The sequence below is a fragment of the Castor canadensis genome, chromosome 11 (assembly GCF_047511655.1).
Source record: "Castor canadensis chromosome 11, mCasCan1.hap1v2, whole genome shotgun sequence".
In the NCBI taxonomy this organism is placed as follows: domain Eukaryota; kingdom Metazoa; phylum Chordata; class Mammalia; order Rodentia; family Castoridae; genus Castor; species Castor canadensis.
In genome coordinates, this window is record NC_133396.1 from 18,357,961 (window position 1) to 18,377,934 (window position 19,974).

Consider the following 19,974-nt stretch of genomic DNA (forward strand, 5'->3'; position numbering starts at 1 on the left):
AAAATTAAAACATTTTTCATATAACAACAGACTCACCACAATGTATGGTGTTTGTCAGACATTCATTGTCACAATGCAGCTTGACTGTCTTGCAGACAAATTCAATATTATATTTAAATTGGCAGAGGCAGCAGGCCATATGCCGAGGTAAGATCCTGTAAATGGAAACACAGATAATTAAGTTAATGGAAACAGTTACTGAGGGGTAGAAGAGGCAGGCCAAGGCTACCACAGGGCTGTGTAGAAAGAACTCTTGAAGCAGCACGACCTGGACAGGTTGGTAGAAGCCCAAAGATAAACTGCTGCTCTTGAATATTGAAAATAAATGGGAAGGAAGACAGGTGCCCAAATGAAGGATCAGCATGGCAGTGGGTGTCATATGCCTCAAATAGAGTGCTAAGGATTAGAATTGAGTGACATTGATCTGTAGTATCAACCAGAAGCATCTCCTCTCAACTCAAGTCTCACTCTGGGTTGGGAGTGCACAGGAATGAGGCAGACTTCTATGATAAGCTCCCAACTTATGGAGTCACTTTCTCAATTCCCACTGAGTGGCAAATGTTAGAAATTATTATAGGTATTATAAACAGCATAGCTTAATCCATATTGTGTTGTTAGAAAGCAACAGATCATATTGTGCAAATCTGGGCAATTTAAGCACACAAAAAAACAGGGCTAGGCTGCAGCTCAGCCCTGTAGAGGGCTTGTCCACTGGCTTTAATGTCAGCATCAAAGAACTGTAAAGATGATAATAAGGTACGACATAAATAAGAAGAATCCTGTACCCATAGCGATACTCAAAAAAAACAGGTATGTGTGGTGAGGACTGCACAATAGTGCAAGCTAATAAATGTAGAAGGAGTGATAGGATTAGAAAAGCGAATTATAACTGGTTTGAACAGGACTCTCATTGATGCACAGCGGGGTGAAAAGATGTTTGAGGGTAGCATCTTCACTGATCTCAAATTGCTACTCCACTGGTTATTTAGTAATTATCAAGCAATAACTTGGAAATCTTGAAGATGCCACTTTAATCACGTGATTAAAGAGCATCATGGGTCACCTGAAATCACGTGGCATATCAAAGGTTTCACCTGAATTTAGTTCTGGGGAAAAGACAAATCCAGAGGGTGGGACAGTTTACAAGACAACTGTCTCAGACTGTTTAAATGTACTGATGTCATGAGAGGCAAAAGAAAAAAAGGTGATCAAATGTTTTAGACTAAAGGAAACAACATCTGGTCTATGACTACCCCTGAATAAAAACAAAACAGACTTAAAGAATATTATTGGCTTATAGCCAAGATGGAGTGACAGGAACCAACTTAACCTTCCACCCAAAACAACAACAACAACAACAAAACATCAATAAAAAGTTTCCTTATGAGGAATAACCCATAGGGTGGTGTTGAAGGGTGTTAACCTCATTAATGGATTAATCCATTTATAAGCGGATAGCTGAATTGGGCTCCTAGGAAATGGGGTCTAGGTGGAGGAAGTAGGTCACAGGGGCCTGTCTTTGAAGTGTATATTTTCTCCCTGGACCCTCTCTCACTCTCTTTCTTAGCTGCCCATTAAGTGAGCAGCCTCTGTCTCAGGCTCCCACTACCATTTGTTCTTCCTCACAGACCCACAGCAATAGCCACAGACAAAAACCTCGTAAACGTGAGAGCCCCCTCTCCGAAAAAATAAATCCTTTCCTCTTCTAAGTTGTTTTCTCAGGTATTTTGTCATAGTGATGCAAAGCTGACTAACACTAGCTTGCCGCTTTGAGAGAGCTTCCAGGTTACAAGGTAGGGAAGGAACACAAGCAGCGACCCATGATCTCCCTAGTTAAGGAAATGGACTTGAGGCTGGCGGAGTGGCTCAAGTGGGAGAGAGTCTGCCTTGCAAGTGTGAGGCCCTGAGTTCAAGCCCCGGTACTGCCAAAAATAAATAAATAAAGGAAATGGAACTTGAGAGTCCAGGTGAACCAAGGTGACTATAATTTAGAGCACAATACCAGAGGAGAAAGAGTCACACAGAGAAAGAACTCTGGAGCCGTGTCGAAGGATGGTTGGGAATATACAGCAAAGTACTAATCAGAGCATGTGTCTGAGGAAACTACTCAAGGCCAGGAAAAGAACCACCAAACAGATTAGAGGATATGGCACAGGGCTAGCAATACTGCCTGCTCCTACAGGGCAGACTGGAAAGCCTCATGATCATGGTGCACTGGGTACTCAAAGGTCTTGCCTTAGTACTTGTCAATAATGTACTCTGGATTAAGGTTACTTTGTGGTCCCCCTTTACAAATCTTCAAAGTTAGGACCTATATGGTAAAATTGTTTTTGAGTAACATAACCTCACCTGAAATATGATCAAGCATACTTATAGGAATATCAAAATATACAGTACACAACAAACTCAAATTCACAATGTGTGGAATCCAAAAATTATTAAGAAGCAAGAAAATATGACCCATATTGGGGGGGAAAAAGTCATAACCAACCCAAGACTTACATGTATGTTAGCATGAGCACATGAAAACAGTTCTTATAAATGTGCATGAGGTATGTAGAAAACTTAAAGAGTGAAAATGGCCACAGAGAATGGCAGTGTTTTTCCATCTAAGAAAAAAGCAGCAGGGCATGATGATGGCCTCCTGTAATCTCAGCACTCAGGAGACAGAGGCAGGAGGATTGCAAATTTAAGGGCAGCCTGGGGGGAGGAGAACAGTGGAGGGGGTGAATTCAAGTATGATATATTTGATACATGGTAAGAAGTTTTGTAAATCCCACAATGTACCCCCACGCAGCACAAAAAAAAAAAAAAAAAAAAAAAAAGGGCAGCCTGGGTTACATAGCAAGACCCTGTCTCAAAAGAGAAGAAAAAAAGAGAAATAGGAAGGAAGATGGGAGGGAAGGAAGGGAAGAGAAAGGAGGGAGGAAGGACAAGGGAGAACACCACTACCTTGTGTAACTAAGAAGCCTGGTTAGTGATGAGGACTCTGCTATCCAAAGGAAGGCATCTCCCTGATAGTGGGGGATCAACTGGCAGATGCTCTGAGAGGTTGAGGATGATAAGACTGGAGCAGAAACCAACAGATTTGATATCGTGGCGATTTCAGTAAGGAAATGATCAGAGCAGAGGGCTAAATGAAGGGCCTTTTCCATACTAACCTTGAGCACATAAATTTCTACTTAGCTTGCCATATTGGAGGGAAGGTGTCACAATTTAAGCTGTTGTAAGTGGTATGTCGTGATAGACCCTACAGAATATTTTTCAAAACTTCCAAAAAAAATAAAATGGATCATAGACCTAAATGTAACTGTAATTTCTGAGAGGAAACATAGGAGAAAATCTTATGATGGGCTTACACAAAGATTTTTTTTGGTTGCTACTGTGGTTTTTTTAATTTGATTTTTACTAGCATAAATTAATTGTACAAAGGGCTTTTGTTGTGATATTTACAACAGGCATGTAAAGTTCTTTGATCATCTATTTTACTCTTTCTCAGCCCCCTCCCCTCTCATTTTTAACAGTTTTGTAGGTACTATGGGTTTTTTATTTTAATTTTGTTTTTGTTTTGTTTTGGGATTGGACTGGGGTTTGAACTCAGGGCTTTGCACTTAGAAGCAGGTGCTCTAGCACTTGAGCTGCACCTCTGGTACTATGGTTTCTAACTCAACCACTTGAGCCATGCCCCCAGCCCTTTGTGTGTGTGTGTGTGTGTGTGTGTGTGTGTGTGTGTGTGTGTGTGATTGGGGTTTGAACTCAGGGCTTCACATTTGCAAAGCAGGCACTCTACTGCTTAGACCTCCATTCCATTTTGCTCCAGTTGTTTTGGAGATAGGGGTCTCATGAACTGTTTGCCCAGGGTGGCCTTGAAGCATGATCCTCCCAAATTCAGACTCTCAAGTGTGAGAATCAGCTTAGGTTGGGTCTTTTCTGTCAAAGGATTTAATCAGTAACCCCTGCTGTTACAAATGTTAGTCTCACTAACTTGCTTCCCATACACTTGCTTCATGGATGCTACTTAATATGATAAAAGTTTCTATTAAGAACAAAAGTGGTTATCCTCAGCTGGACAAAATTCCACTAGATCCCCTGGTTCCAGAGCTGATAACCTAAAACAGTTATTGCTTCCTAGAGCTTTTAAACTTTTCTTCAACAGCCCATCCCAATGTCCTCTTTCAAATTAGCCAACTGCATAGACTGTGACCCCCAAAATCTGCCCAATTCAGGGGAGGGGCAGCATTGCATTAGAGATAAAACCCTGCTGGTTGTACTTGCTCTTTGTCTATGGCCCACCCTTCTGCAGAAGTAAATTTTGCCTTGTTGGTTGACTTCTGAGTTGTGTCATCTGTCTCTCCTGATATCCTGATATCTTAAAGATATTTCTAACATCAAGTAACTAGTATTGCAGATGTGAGCTACCACACCTGGCCTTGCTGTAGTTATTTTTCAGACAGAGTCTCATGTTTTTGCCTGGGGCTAGCCTGAGACCTTGATCCTTCTATATACAGCCTCTGCTGTAGCTAGGATTATGGAAATGTATCACCATACCTGGCTTGGTATGAACTCATTGGGATGAGTTCTCACTACATTTTTGCCCAGACTGGCCTTGAACCTTTGTCCTCCTATTCTCAGCCTCCCAAGTATGTTGGATTACAGGTGTGAGCCACCTTGCCCAGTGACAACAAGTTCTTAGACAAAGATTTCGTAGGTAAGACACACATACACACGTAAATACAAACCATACAAGAAAAACTTCCTACATTAGATAGAGTTCATCAAAATTTAAATATTTAAAACATCTGCTCTTCAGAAGACAGTGGAGTGAAAAGACGAGCCACAACCAGAGAGAAGATATTTACTAAGCACATATCTGAGAGAAAGGACCTGGATCCAGAGTATGTAAAGCACTCTTAAAGCTCAGAAAGAAGGAGATAAATATCCAACTAAAACATGAGAGCAGATTTGAGCAGACACTTCTGTAAAGCAGACAGTTGCCCATAAATGCAGTCAACCTTATCTATCAGCTATTAAAGAAATGGAAATGAAGACGACAATGAGACACCTCTACACACCTACTAGTAAAAAAAGGCTAAAATTTAAGAAAGAAATTGAAATATCAGGATCAGGTGAAAATGTGGAGCAAGTATAACTCTCATACACTGCCAGTGGAATATGCTAAGTAAAAGAAGCCAAACACAAAGTACTATATGATTCCATTTATAAAACGCTCAAAAAGTCAGGTGTAATCCTAGCTAATCAGGATGCAGAGATCAGGAGGTTCGTGGTTTGAAGCCAGCCTGGGCAAATACTTTGTGAAACTCTATCTGGAAAAACCTATCACAAAAAAGGGCTGGTGGAGTGGCTCAAGGTGTAGGCCCTGAGTTCAAACCCCAGTACCACCAAAAAAAAAAAAAAAAAAAAAAAAAAGTTTGATGGTTGCCAGGGACTACCAGTGGGAGGAGTAGACTGACTCCAAAAGGATATGAGGGGATTTTGGGGATGACAAGGTCATTCAACATCAGGAATGGGTCATGATTACATAGCCATGCAAAACCATCAAACTGTAGACGTATAAAGTGTGAATTCGGGAGGTTTGTCTCAAGTGGTAGAGCACCTGCCTAACAAGTGCAGTCCTGAGTTCAAACCCAGTCCCGTAAAAAAAAAAAAAAGTGTGAATTTTATTACATGGAAATGGCATCTCAAGAAGCCTGATTAAGACATTAATCAAGCCAAAGAAAACTAAAGCGATACATAAATCTAAGAAAAACTAACTTACAGTTTTTCCAACTTAAGAGTCATCAGGAGGATGTTCTCAAGTGTCGCAAGTCGCACTTGTGTTTTTCCCAGGTCCCTGAGGGAGAAAAGCCCACATTCATGATGAACCCCAACACAGACAGTGTGTACTTAAAAAGACATTTCAAGGAAATGTTATTAGTTCAGGTTTGACTTCCCCATGAAACAAGCCATTTCACGACCTTGTCACATAAGATAATTACTCTTATTTTTTTTTAAGATAATTACTCTTATTGAAGAAATTTAAGTTTACTGTTTGCATCATCAAATTAATGACTTTGGCACTGACCAGAGCCTAAGTCTTTTTTCTAACCATTATCTTCCTTCTCATTTTCATGTTGCTTTCACTCCTATCCTTTACTCTTTGCTTTGAGGAATAAATGATATTTCTACCTGTGTTTACATGTTGAGTATCTCTATGTGTTCTTCCCTGGCTGGCTGTCTTGTTCATTTTAATCCTTTCCTTTGCCAATAACATTTTTTCAATTACCTAGTTAAAACTAAAATGACAGCTTAACCTTTGATGAAAGTAAACAAAAACACAAATCATCTCATGACTCATAAAAATTATTGCAATACTTACAGATACTTTAATGCTGGCAATTTAAAAAGATGGGAATCTTCAACAGTTGTCAGAGGATTACGACTGAGAATTCTGAAAAATGCAATGGAACTAAAATGGTCATTTTCAGTATGGATGAGACTACAGGAAAAGTTTGTATTCATTTTTGTATGAAAATTATGGGTTAAAAATCATTTTTTGTCTTTACCTACAAATTACTTTTAGAATCCATAAGCATCCTTCTTTTGGGATCTACCCAGGTCTCCAAAAAATAAAGTGGAGAAAAGAAAGAGGAGGAAAAGTAGGGAAAAAAACATGCCAAAGAACATTCAGGTCAAAAACTCTCAAAGTGACCACACTGGTAGGGAGCCCTGCCCTGTAGGAAACAGTGTATTTTAGGTCCTCCATAATTCACGAGGTTGCTCATCTTTCAATTTAGAATGTGAAACAATTCATGATCTAATTCACTCAATTAAGGAAAAAATAGGACCAATTTATGATTTGAACCCGTTAAACCCATGCTCCCATCCCATACTCTTACTTGTATTCTTCTGTCACATCACAGCCTTTGTTATACTGCAGGTAATTAATCACTTGTCACCTGTCAATCACCCAGACTATCAGCAGGTTAAGGCAGGGACCACACTTTATTGTTCTTATCATCCCTGTGCCTGGCATAGAGCCTGAAATTTACCAGTTATTTAACAAATGTTTGCTGCATAAATAAATATCATTCTGTTTACATATCAGTGAGATGAATAAACTTATTCTCTCCCTTTCCCTTCCTCCCCTTCTCCCTCCCCCTCTCCCTGTCTCTCTCCTTTGATACAGGGCCTTGCTATGTAGCCCAGGCTGGCTTTGAACTCCTGGGCTCCAGCAGTCCTCTTACATCAGCCTCTCATTAACTGACTACAGGCACATGTCCCTGTGCCTGGCATAAATTCACTTTTGATATAAATTTTTACTTCAAAAGGCTGGATAGGTTTTCTTTTCAATTGTTTAAGTCAAGCAAACAAAAACAAAAAGTAAAGAAAGAAATAGGAAGAAAAGAAAACCTGCCTTTAGGTTAACTCTAACCAAGAATCATTAGTGTAACTTCTGTGGAGCACACAAATGACTATTACAGCTAGTTTCCATTGGGCTGCCAGGCATCTGTTATCATCATTTCACACTTAATCATCACAATAATCTTGTGAGGTAGATGTTGTCATTACCCCATTTACAAAAGAGGAAACTGAGGCACAGATTGGTTATGTAACTTGTCTTAGGTCACCAAGCAAGTAAGAGGCAAAGCTGGAATTTGAACTCAGTTCTGATTCCAAAGCCTGTGTTTAACATTTATGAAAAAAGGGGCTCAAGATAGCTGTACCTTAAACTTAATTTTGAGAGGGCTTAATATAGAAATAACTTTTTTTAACAACTTTTAGAGTATATTACCTATACAAAAATTGATTACAAGTAAATTTTTAACCTCATACGGGAAAGCCTCGATGAGCATTATAGTTTTTTTATTCCCTTTTCCCTGTGATTTAAAATCATGGCACATGGTGACACTAGTGAAAATGATGAAGTAAGAACATAACTGCTGGAATGCAGAGAAACACTGAAACATAACACGCGTAAGTCCCCAACCCCAATGACCTTCCCACTAATGTCCAGCACCTCCCCCTCCTCCTTCCCAACCATCTTACCTAATGCCCATCCCCCTCCAACCTCCATTTCCCCACCCCACAGGATGTTTAAAATCCCCAGGCTGTAAGAAAGGCGTGCTCTCTTGCCCCTCTCAGGTCTCGTCTCCCTAATAAAGACCTGATGCTTATGAAGGTCACAGATGCTTTCTCAGTGTGTCTCTTTTCAGCTTCTTCACTTTTCTTTCATAGGCTAGCACTCTACCACTTAAGCCACACCTCCAGCTTCCACTTTTCTTTCATTTGGTGCTGAAACCCAGGAGAGTTTTGAGCAGGGATGTGGGGAGGAACACCCTTTCGGGGCTACTGTGATTTCATGGTGATCCTCATAAGGTCAATGATGCACCCCCGTGGGGTCTCTGGTCCGGGCTTGAAAGAGACACACAAAGGCCAAGAGATGCCTAAGTTCCCTTGAGGTGTGCAGCTGGTGCCCACCTCTATCTCCAAAACTGTCTAACCTCTCTCTTTCTCCCTTCCTCTCCTTTCCCACCTCACTATCCTCTATATGATGCTAACACTACTATATTTTCTGCCACACTACTGTGGGGCCTGACCTTTTAGTCATACATACGCTCCTAACTTCTCATTCCTCTGAGACCTCCTGCAGGGCCCTTTGCGGATTCCACTCCACACTCTCAACACCGGCTCTGATTTCTACAGGGATGGGCTGTGTGGCACCTCAGTGTGTCAGTCTGGCCATTCTCCCCTTCGGTATTCCTATTTCTCCCTCTCACCTTCCAGCCAACTTGGCTCCTGGTGAGTCTGGCTGTGGTTATTCTGTGGCCCTAGGTTCGTTTTTCCAGTTTTGCAAGTTTTCCCTGGGGGACATCCTAGGGAAAACTTCCTAACTGCAGCCATGGGTAATACCCACTCAAAGATTTCCTCTGACTCCCCCTGGGGTGTCTTTTATACAATTTTACCAAACTGAGCCTAAAGGGCAATCTAAAATGAAAAATCCTCATCTGTTTTTCTAAATTTGACTTCAATACAAATTAGACAATTCCTCTAAATGGCCCAAATTTAAAATTTTAATCCCAATGTCCTCCAAGACCTCGACAACTTTATTGTGAGAAACAGCAAATGGCAAGAGGTCTCTTATCTTTAGGCTTTCTTTTATCTCAAGTCCGACCCTCCCTTTGTTCAAACTGCTGGAGCTTGTAGGTTTGACTCTAGCTCTCTGCTGTTACAACCTGAAAAGCAGTGGACAGCAGCAGCTCTTCCCAGGTTCACTCTCAGGCACTGAATGGAGGCTGGAGTCTTCCTCCCCAGTTCCCACTGCCTCTCTCCTTTTTTTCACCGCTGTTCCACCCTTTCCTTTCTTTGACAGGTCCACCAGAGACCATCTTCCATGGCTGGATTTGCTCCCAACACCTTACCATCCACAGCTACATCACCATCAAAAACCGTCTCCTCTGGCTTCAACCTAGCTTTATGTCATCCTTTCCTTTTTTCTCATTTCACAAGATATAAACAATGTATAACTTTAAAAGTTTTCTCTAAATTTGTCTCAGCCATTATGGAGGTTACTTTCACTCCTCCTACTCCATGTCCAGCTCCTGTCTCCTCTCTTGGACTGGCCATACAGATTGTTAGGTCCCTGGCATTCTTGGGGTGGGTGGAAGGACCCGAGGCTACACCTTAAAACCAGACCCCGATTTATGACTGCTTGTTTCTCCCTGCCTGATTGTTTCTCAGCTTGCAAAACAACTCAGGAACTTCCAGTTACTCAACTAGCCAGGCATGTCGACCTGTTTCATCTGGTGATCGCAGATAATCAGAGACCAGAGACTCTCTCTCCCTCCCCCATGGCTCGGCCCCTCCTATAAAGCCCACTACCCAATTTAGCCAAGCCACCTCACTCTGAACCCAAGAGTGATGGCCCTGCAGCCTGGACCAATAAACCTTTCCTTTCCACATGTGGTGTGGTCTTAATTCGGCAGTACCTTACACAGATGAGGACAGTAGAGACAGAAATGGACAGGGAGAAAGGGAAAGAAAAGTCCTGCTCAAGTCACATTGTCAGTTCTTTCTGCACCCCGAGTGACTCATATGGTCCCAGGACTACAAACATAAAATCAATTGGAAATCTAAATGACATGTGGCCAATGATTGGAGCTACTTTTCTGTACTGGCCTCCTGGTTTTTCACCTAAGACTAAGCCTCTAAAGTCTGCCTAAACACTCTACTAACAGTTTTCTCCTTTAAGTCTTGTTTTATGGTGGGTGGTTTTCCCACTGCAGACATGTCAAGACCAGGAAGAGGATCAGGTCATATCCAGGTCACTGCAGGTAGCGACCATGGGCTGGCCCGTTTGCTGTCCTGGCCAAGGCACAATACAGTTGGGATGATGGACCCATGACCTCAGCCTCATGTAGGCACAGGATGGAAAAACCAATGACAGAATTTCAATTCTCTATCTAAAATGCCCCATGTATTTAAAATAAAAATTAAAATCTGTTTTCTAGATTATGGCATGAACTAAAAGACAAAAGGGCAGCCTTCCTGAGTTCTGCTACAGATTCAATAAGGCATTTGGATTTTTCATGAGTTGCCTTACCTAAATATTAACTCTTGAGGGGCTAATTCATTCTATCTTTTCCATGCTTACTATCACCAGTTTCACTGGAGAGGTAATCCTTTTTACTTTGCCCTCTGCCCATTTTCCAGCCTGTCATACAAATTCTAATTTAAAAACAAAATTCTTAGTATAAAATAAGAGGATGGACTTGTATATCCCCTCATGCATCCTGTATCCTTTGTCCTGACAAGGATATGGAATGCCAACACTACAAGACTAGGCTCCCTAAATTTATTTTAAAGATTTGTCTTATAACAAAGTTACTGTAGCCCAAGGCAAACTATTCTTAAAAATTATTAAAAACACCCCTAGAGGTAGATCTAAAGCCTCCCATATCTAAGAGTGCACTTGAAATTAATGTAATTGTTTTATGTTTCATTGTGTAAATTTTGTGTATGGCTATTGTATGATTAACTTATTAGAGACAAAAGTTTGATAGCTATGACAACAGTCTTCTTATTGGAGACTGAGACTGACTCAAAACACTTTCCTAGAATTGACTCTTGCCACAGGTGTTACGTTGCCCAAAACGAGTCCTAAAAGAACAAAATGGAACACATCTCAATCTGCTCCGAAAATTTTTTTAAAATAACTAATCAATGTACTTGTGGCCACTTAATTTTTATATGTTCTTGAACTCTTGAATATACATGTGCTTAAATTGACATGTATGGCATGCCTAACTTAAAACTTTTTTTTACTATGTGTGTGTTTAAACATGTTTAGGATGATTCTTATTATAGAGTTAATGTAAAGAAACGAAAGGCTTCTGTTCTCTTCTTTCCTCCACCTCTTCTGCTGCTACTTTTAAGAAAAACCAGTTTTTCAAAGGTTATGTCAATCAGATCTGTCTAAATTATAGGCATTATTTTATGGACAGTAACCTTAATCTGTTTTATTCCATCATAAGTGTAATTTATATTCAATTTTTTTATAATTAGATTTATTAACAAATGGTATCTTTATAAATTACTTATTGCATAAAAACAGTTTAAAATTGCCTGTATATATGGGTCTATACAGTAAAAATATAAGGCTAATTAAAAAAACAATTTTATTTAAATTAAAATTCTTATAAAAGTTATTTTTAAATACAAGTTACAAAGTCAACAAGTAGAAAGGATATAGATAGGTATTGAGTGTATGTTTGGGGAAAAGTTAAAGGGAAAGAAAGCTTTTGGATGAAAAAGTATTTTGTAAAGAAGAGTTTGTCTTAAAGATTGTTCCAAATATGGAGAAGAGGGGTAAGGACAAACCATCAGAAGTTTCAGAATGTTATATGAAGGTTCTGAGTAAGTCTTAAAAGTGTATAATAAAAGCTTCGGTATGTGATAAAGTTAAAAGTTGACTATAATCTAAGAGTTGCCTAAAAGATTTTCTAGGTTCATGTCAAACTAAAATCTAATTCTCTATGCCCATAAAACAAGGCTATCTTAATATTTTTCTGCTCTGAGTAACATCTGCAAAAAATTGTTATAAGGAAAGATTTTATCAAGCTTTAAGTACTACTAAATCAGAGTTCATTTACGTATTTGCTCATGCAAAGGGCTCTTACATGATCACCTTATTACTGTGTTCTGTGTCTAGACTTTAAGTATTGTACAAACATTTGCAAAGTTAAAAGTGTCAATTTATGTAAAATGATGAGCTAAAGCTCTCATATCAAAAAGCATTAAATTTAACTAAACAGCTAAAGTTCTTTATCCAAAAGCGTTACATCGAAACCTTTGACATAGAAAATGGTTAATGAAACTTTTGGCAGGTGTGCTGTTTGTTATCAGTAACAGTCAGCAAAACCTTTCTATTTGGGCAGTCCTACTACTTAGAACCTGGCCTATATTAGTTTTAGTCAAATAAGTGTTACTGTGTATGTATGAAATATACTTGTACATTAGAAAATAAGGCTAATTGGGATCACAGGCATTGTCCCCCTAACTTGTAAGAGATCTAAAGTTAAGGATGCTAGACTTTTGCAAGCTTGTGTCCATATGTTCCTAACTGTAACAAAGAGCATTTAGTGCTGATGTTTTTATACTATCAGTCATAATTATTTTCCTAAAAATGTGGTCCACAAAGGAGATAACTAAATGTTCTGACAATTCCCAAACTATTTTTCAGCATTTTAACTATGGCTATTCTAAGTCTTGTCATTCTCAGTCTGGGTCCCTCTTTGGAGCATTTGCAATCCAACCCAAAATAACTCTACCTAGTACCTATTTTTCAATTGAGTCAGCCTTCTAGATATTTACTTTTGCTGGCTTTTTTTTTTCAAAATCTTTAACTATTGTCTGTTAACATTCTGCAGCATTTTTAAGTTGTCAGGATAACATCTATAGTCCAAGCAGAACTAAAAATGAATGCCAGGTAGGCCCATTTCTTCTAAACCTCTTTTGTTTCTTATTGTTTGGGCAAATGGGTCTTATCTGGCACTGATTCCCACCTGACCTGCCTGAAGCTTCCCCTCCAATGCCGAGAACATCCAGGAGAAGGTATTCCTGCACCAAGTGACTCTCATTAACCAGATGGTTAATTAACAAAATCTTCAGAGAGATTAATTAACTCTCTTCAGAGAGAGTTTGGAGACGAGAGGGAAAAGCTTCACAATCCGGATGGACTCCCCTGTGCCAGACCTCACAAAAGTTATTGAAGCTGAGAGGTTTTAAAGATCTTATGCAGGGCTACTGGTCACTCAAGCCTTTGCAGCACCTCTGACAGAAGGCAAACTCATATTTTTGGCCAAGGCCTTCATTTTAGGTAAAAAGACATTATTTTTGCTGGCTCCAAACTTATCTTTTTAGTAGCCCATGCTCATGGAGTTATCTTCCCTTAGGCAGTCTATTTAACTGGGAGCATTCTGACTTTTACTTCCTCTGCATTCGAAACAGGTGTTTCTAGTTTTAGAACTAAACTGCTTCTACCCTCCAGATAACAACTCTGGAACCTCTCCCAAAACAAAGACTGAGGTAATGACCAACCAGGCCACACCTGTGACTGGAACCGTTTACTATATATACCTTTGTCCCCTGCCCCCAGTTCCTTTGCCTACTTAAACTTATAGCCAATGTCTGTACCCCAAGGTCCCTTGGTTTTCCTTCTCATGCTGATAGCTGGCCCATGTGTCAAGGCTCACTTCGTCTCCCAAAGGGTACATTTCTTTAGACAGGCTGCCACTCAGACCACGCACAAAGGATGCTGCTTTTACGTCAGGAACTCAATGCCAATCTCCAACAGTGAACAACAGACAGCTGGGAACAGTGGTCTTCCTGGGCTAAGTGGATGCCACGGGTCTTCCCTCTACTGGGACTCCTTATTTTTCCCATTGTGACCTTGCCTTCAAAACAGGAGGGGATTAGATCTCCTCACAGCTGAAAAAGGCAGGCTATGCCTCTTCCTAAATGAGGATTGTTGTTTCTTCACCACTAAGTCTGGCATAGTTAAGGACAGGATAAAAAAAAAAAACTCAGGGACAGAGCACAACAGCTAACATCTGTACAGCCTACTAATATTCTTTCCTCCTTGTACCCATGGCTTATCCTGCTGGTGGTCCCTCTCTCATTCTTGTTTGTCTGGCTGTAATGTTCCTACCATGCCTCATTAGTACCCTCTAAAAACTGTTACAGGAATGTATTACTGCCATTTCTCGGGCTATCTCAGGGGAGCAGTTCAAGGCCATCATGCTTCTACAAACTTTCCAGACTCAACAACCCCCCACATTGCCCCTAGCCAGCAGGAAGTAGCCAGAAGACAGGTAATGCCCCATGCCACTTATGTGTGTGTGTGTGTAACAACAAGCTCCATGATTTTAGAAACTGAAGGGTCTGCCAGGGGAAAAGGATATTCCTTATTTGGATACCTTATTTTGAACAATTGATTATTCAAAACTTTTGAACATTTACAAATTAAGCAACCAACCTAAATCATCCCAAAGGACAGACCCGAGCTGTTATTTTCATCTTTAGTGATTTGCCCTCTCTCAACCTGAGAAGCTGCCGGGATTCCAGTACAAATCAAAAGCGATGACCGCAGCCTGCAGCGTGCCAATTTTTAGGCACCTAAGCTATCTGTAGGAAGCAATGCTAGCGGTCTGGGAGGAAGCAACAGGGTGTTTGTGAGACTGCAGCTCAGTTTGCCTTCGTAGTGTGGCCGCTCCTGCTTGTGGATATTCTCTATAGTGGAACAAGTAGTTCAACAGGAATAAAGCCTGGATTTCCCTCTTTGTCTCTCTTAGTGCTTTGTGATCTTGGCACAATCCTGAAGAGGCAGACAAGCCCTGTGAAAATGCTCTATCCAAATAAGGTATATCCTTTCTACTTGGTAGAATCCTTCAGTTTCTAAAATAGTGGCACTTGTGTTGTCAGAACCAATGAAGCAACTAAAAGAATTTTAAAAACTAAGCTATCAGTCTGGACCTCTGTAGGAGAATGAAGGAGAAGCACCTTAAAGTTGGGGGAAAATTACACTTAACCACTACTGGTGTTCTGTGTTTCATTCCTGATTTCATCTGAAACAGAGATAGGATTACTATGACCATTCGAAGAATGGTGGTTTGCTAATGAGCTTTTGGCTCCCCTTTATGGTGGATTTGGGCCCTAACATGTTGCTAACTTGTTGGGTTATTGTTTTTCAGTAACATGGAGGCTTTACTCAAGAGATTTACTGGGTTGTAATTACCTGGCACCCAGGGGTAAATCTAATACCAGTCAACACTGGGATTTGAACTCAGGGCCTTGTGCTTGGTAAGCAGTCACTGTACTATTTGAGCCATGTGCTATCTCTTCTGATTTTCTCATCACCAGGAAACAAATGTCTTTTCCTCTGAAGTAACACAGTAACTAGAAATAACAAGTTGGTGCATCCTCCTTTATGAGTCTTAACTAACCGAATACCCATCCCTACTTTGACTGGAAAGCAAAGACCCCTAGGGTTCTTTCCCCAAATAGGCATCAGCAAATTAGTGAAGGGATAAAGGAGGCTGCTACACAGGACCATCTGTAAGAGCAGTTAATCCACCTCCAGGCAAATCTCAACCCTCCCTCCAACCAGAAGGGAACTTGGGAACCTGGATTTCTGATGCACGAGGCAGGTGGATGACCTTTCCCAAAGTTGGGTTTGGAGACTCAAGGTAAAAATTGTCCATCTGGAGTCTCAGATGACCTTCAGGCTCTTCAACATCACAGGTTTTATTTTGCTTTTTTTGTTTTTTTAAACAAGGTCTTCCTATGTAGTCCAGGGTAGCCTTGAACTTGAGATCCTTCTGCCTAGGCCTCACAAGTGCTGGGATTACAAATGTGTGCTTGTGAACAGCAGAGAGTTTTTAAACTTTTACTGTTATTATTTTTTTGGTAGTGGGGATTGAACTCAGGGCCTTATGCTTGCTAGGCAGGTGCTCTACTACTTGAGCCACATCCCCAACCCTTTTTACTTTAGTTATTTTTCCAATGAGGTCTCATGTTTATGCCCAGGCATGAACTGTACTGTGATCATCCCATTTATGCTTGTGAGTAGCTAGGATTACAGGCATGGGTTATGGCACCCAGCACATCATAGAATTTTTGAGCTGAAAAGATATTAAACTCCACATTTCTTGTTGAAGGTAGTAAGGAAAAAAAAGGTATATGGAGTCAGGCTAGAGCAGTGTATATTCCTATTAATATTTTTCACCATAAAGCTTAATACAAACACCATCTTTTTCTTTCTTTTTTGGTGGGACCAGGGTTTGAACTCAGGGCCTCACACTTGCTAGACAGGTGCTCTTATTATATGAGCCACTCTGCCAGCACCATCTTTTTCTTGAAAAATAATGTTCTGAGGGGAGAGGTGCCCTATGGCAGGTTTTTAGAATTCTTTTGATTTGTCAGTTAGAAGAAACTGACATTGAGAAAGCACCCACCCCATTTGCTTGCTGGAGGATTCTGTGTTAAACTTGGCGCTCTGTAAGCAGCTATACATTGCAAACATTTAAGCAGTTAGGAACTCTGCATGTGAGAAGGAATCAGTGTTCAGCTTGTGAGTGAAACTTCAAGGACCATTCACATGTCAGAGCAGCACCATCGGGGGACCACGACTGTGCCAATTTGAGTGTTACTTGCATGATGTCTCCAGTGCCCCTGCCAAAGATCAGTACTAGGGAAAGCAGAGCATGTCATATGTAAGTCACACAAGGCTCTTACCTGTTGTACGTTAGTTTCCTTATTTGAAAAAATGGAATGCATCAAGACGTACTATTCACAGAATTTGTACAGGGCTTACACGTAGCTAACAGTAATGTTATGAGTTTTTTTTTTTTAAGACACAAATAAGTTTGAAACATGTTTGTCTTCTATTCCACTTACACTTGGTGTAAAAACTGCATTCCATGCCATGCTTGAAATGTTCCAAAGTTCAATTCAGTGATTAAATTGCAACCAAGATTTCTACAAAAAAAAAAATGCCAAAGAAGGAGAGGAAAAAGATATTCTTTCAGAACACTTATCATTGGCAGTGACTCTAACTTACATATGATGAATTATAACATCAATACTTTTCACATACCTTAAAGGAATCTCACTATGGATGATACTGGCTTATGATTTATACTTTAACATTTACAAATGCAGTGCATTAGATACAAAAGAGTGAATGCTCAATGATTACTTGTGTTAAGTGATCTTTATTTCTCTACAACAGGGTTTCACAACTTCAGTGCTATTGACATTTTGGACATTTCTTTGACATTTGTCATTTATGGACAATTCTGTGTCCATTGCAGGATATTCAGTAGCATCCCTATTGTCTGCCCACTAGGTGCCAATAGCATATCCACAGCTGCCAGGTGTCACCTGGGGGTAAAGTCACACTGATGGAGAAGCACTGCTCTGGACTGTTCACTCTGACCTGTAATGATTCTCACTGTCATCTTTGGTGCAGACTAAAGAACCTGCTAATTAATTTTAGTAACTTTCTACTAGCAAAATTTTAATTATCTTTCAAAATGAGTAGCAAGATTCCAGGCATAATGAAGTAACTTACACGAATTTCAAAAAAGGTAGTGATTCAAATGTCCGTCTTTCAATATACTGTATTTTATTGCAGGATAAATCTCTAGGAAAAGTAAAAGAAAACATTGCATTGATTAGCTATTAGGTATCTAATTAGCATGAATAGATAGAATTTAGACTCAATAATATTGAAAACATAATTTTTTCTAAACTCTAAACTTTGGATTTGTATTTGAACTTTCTAGAGCCCCCTAATCCTGCTCCCACCTAAGAATCTCACCTTCGTGATTTTCATAAATAAAACATTCACTGTAGATCTTGAGGGATACTTTTATTATGGGTATAACAAGGGCTAGAGTCATGCTCAAGTGGTGGAGTTCCTGTCTATAGTGCACGGTCCTGAGTTCTCTTCTTTTTTTTTTTTTTATAACCCTTCTAAGTTTGGATATGAAGTGTCCCCCCAAATGGCTCACATGTTAAAGACTTGGTCACCAACAGGTGGTGTGAGAGGTGATTGAATCATCAGGACACTGACTTCATTGATGGATTCACCCACTGAGAAGCTCAGAGCTGAATGAGCGATTAGAAAGTGAGGCTAAGGTGGAAGGAGCAGGTCGCTAGGAGCATGCCTTTGACCAAGACCCTCTTTCTTCCCTCTTGCTGCTTCCTGGCTGCCGTGAGGTTAGCAGCCTTGTCCTCCACACCTTTGCCTCCCAGAGGCCCCAAAACAATGGAGAGTGCAGGTACAGACCGAAACCACTCAACTGAGCCAAAATGTGTCTTTGCTCCTTTACCAGGCATTTGGTTACAGTGACCAAAAAAGTGACTCAGATAAGCTCCTTAAAAATGTAAAAAGAAAAACAACAACGACAACAAAAAACCCAATTCTTAACTTATGAGCTACACAAAAGCATGTGGATTAGATTTGACCCATGGGCTGTAGACTAAATATAAATACAAGAAGTATATGGCATAGGAACACTTATAAAATAAGGTTCATATGAGCACCATAATTGCTCAGGCCTTATTACCTGTTTTCTGCTGTAAGTGGAGTATTTTGTTTTTACATCTCTCTTATCTATATAATTTTTAGAAATCTAAAAATGTATAGGGAGTATTTAATGCCAGAGATAGTCTGAGACCCACACAGACTTACACAAGTGCAGAATTTTTTTTGCTGGAGATTTCAGAAATTATCTCATTTGAACCCTTTATACATTTCATAGATAGTAACTCACAAATAAATATGATCAACTGACTAACTTACAAATACTCAAGGGACAGCAGGCCTTCAAATGAATCCTTACGTAATTCAGTCAGGCGATTTTCACTGAGAATTCTGGAAGATGAAAGGTTATCGCAGGATCAAAATTCATCAAAAAGAGAGAGAGTATCGAGTGATGAAAGGTATGGGGAAATGGGTACTGTCATTCTGTTCCCTGGTGTGTAAGTTGGCACCACTTTTTGGAGGGCAATTAAAATTCCCTGTCTATAATAGTCTTCACCTTAACCATCCCATTCCTAGATCCCTATTGTACAGCAATACTTGTCCATGCTCACAAAGAAGTATATACAGGGTTGTTCACTGTAGCTATGAGTGCAACAGGAGAACCTGACATGCTCTAAAAAAAATAAGGGATTATGAAATCAACTATGATGTGTCCATACTATGGAATATTGTGCAGGAGTTTAAATTAATAGGGAAACTTCTATGTACAGGGAAGGAAAGAAACATGACATAGTGAAGAGAAACAATCAAGTTGCAGGATGTTAGCATTTATGTAAAAAGAGATGTGAAAATCACACAAAATAATCTGTGTGTAAATATGTATATATGCATGGGAAAAGATATGGAAGGATAGGTAGCAAATTCAGAGTAGTCATTACCTCAATAGTGGGGGATTATGGGAAGGAGGGTTTTCACTGTACCTGCTATTTCATTTGTATTACTTGTACAATGGAAAATCAATTTAAATTGTTTCTTATTTCAAAGAGGAACCATGAAAGTTTGTATTTTATTTTCATTTTGGCTAACATGAAAGACAAGTGCTCTACCACTGAGCTATAACCCCCAGTCCCTATAAAATTTGATGTTTAAAATAACCACATAATTTCCATCAATAGAGGTCAATGTAGGATGTGGAGGGGAAATACATTTTCTCAGAGATACTGACCTCAAAATTCTGAACCAAGGAGGCTCTTACAATGCAGTTTTTGTATTCATATTTGGAAAGAAAATACTCACAGTTTCTCAGTCCAACGATAGGCTTTCCATGTATTTTTATCAATGTAATCAATAGCGTTTCCATGGAAATTTCTGTGAAGAGACAGTTTATAACCTTGAATAAGTAGGAAAATAATGAGCAGAATAAGTGA

At 39.8% G+C, this 19,974-nt stretch overlaps 1 protein-coding gene and 1 long non-coding RNA gene across 6 annotated transcripts in view; one reads left to right on the top strand and one right to left on the bottom strand.

Moving 5' to 3' along the window:
• Nucleotides 1-19,974, top strand: part of LOC109676013 (uncharacterized) — a 355,135-nt gene that overhangs the window by 162,856 nt on the left and 172,305 nt on the right. Inside the window, exon 8 of one of the 4 annotated variants that reach the window (XR_012438534.1) lies at nucleotides 9,371-18,758. The exons of 2 other annotated variants lie outside the window; for them this stretch is intronic. This is a non-coding gene — a long non-coding RNA (uncharacterized lncRNA). Of the gene's footprint in view, nucleotides 1-9,370; nucleotides 18,759-19,974 lie in introns of those variants that run through there. One more of the 4 variants, XR_012438542.1, reaches the window with a different exon arrangement.
• LOC109676010 (leucine-rich repeat-containing protein 37A2-like) overlaps nucleotides 1-19,974 on the bottom strand; it is a 49,759-nt gene that overhangs the window by 8,603 nt on the left and 21,182 nt on the right. For both annotated transcript variants that reach the window (XR_012438518.1, XM_074045622.1), the window contains exons 5-11: nucleotides 19,844-19,915; nucleotides 18,866-18,937; nucleotides 17,630-17,701; nucleotides 16,954-17,034; nucleotides 6,377-6,448; nucleotides 5,777-5,851; nucleotides 37-155 (exon numbers count right to left, since the gene is read on the bottom strand). Coding sequence is in view for 1 of the 2 variants with exons in the window: in XM_074045622.1 (XP_073901723.1) it covers nucleotides 37-155; nucleotides 5,777-5,851; nucleotides 6,377-6,448; nucleotides 16,954-17,034; nucleotides 17,630-17,701; nucleotides 18,866-18,937; nucleotides 19,844-19,915 (563 nt within the window). In the remaining variant the exon portion in view is untranslated. The remainder of the gene's footprint in view (nucleotides 1-36; nucleotides 156-5,776; nucleotides 5,852-6,376; nucleotides 6,449-16,953; nucleotides 17,035-17,629; nucleotides 17,702-18,865; nucleotides 18,938-19,843; nucleotides 19,916-19,974) is intronic.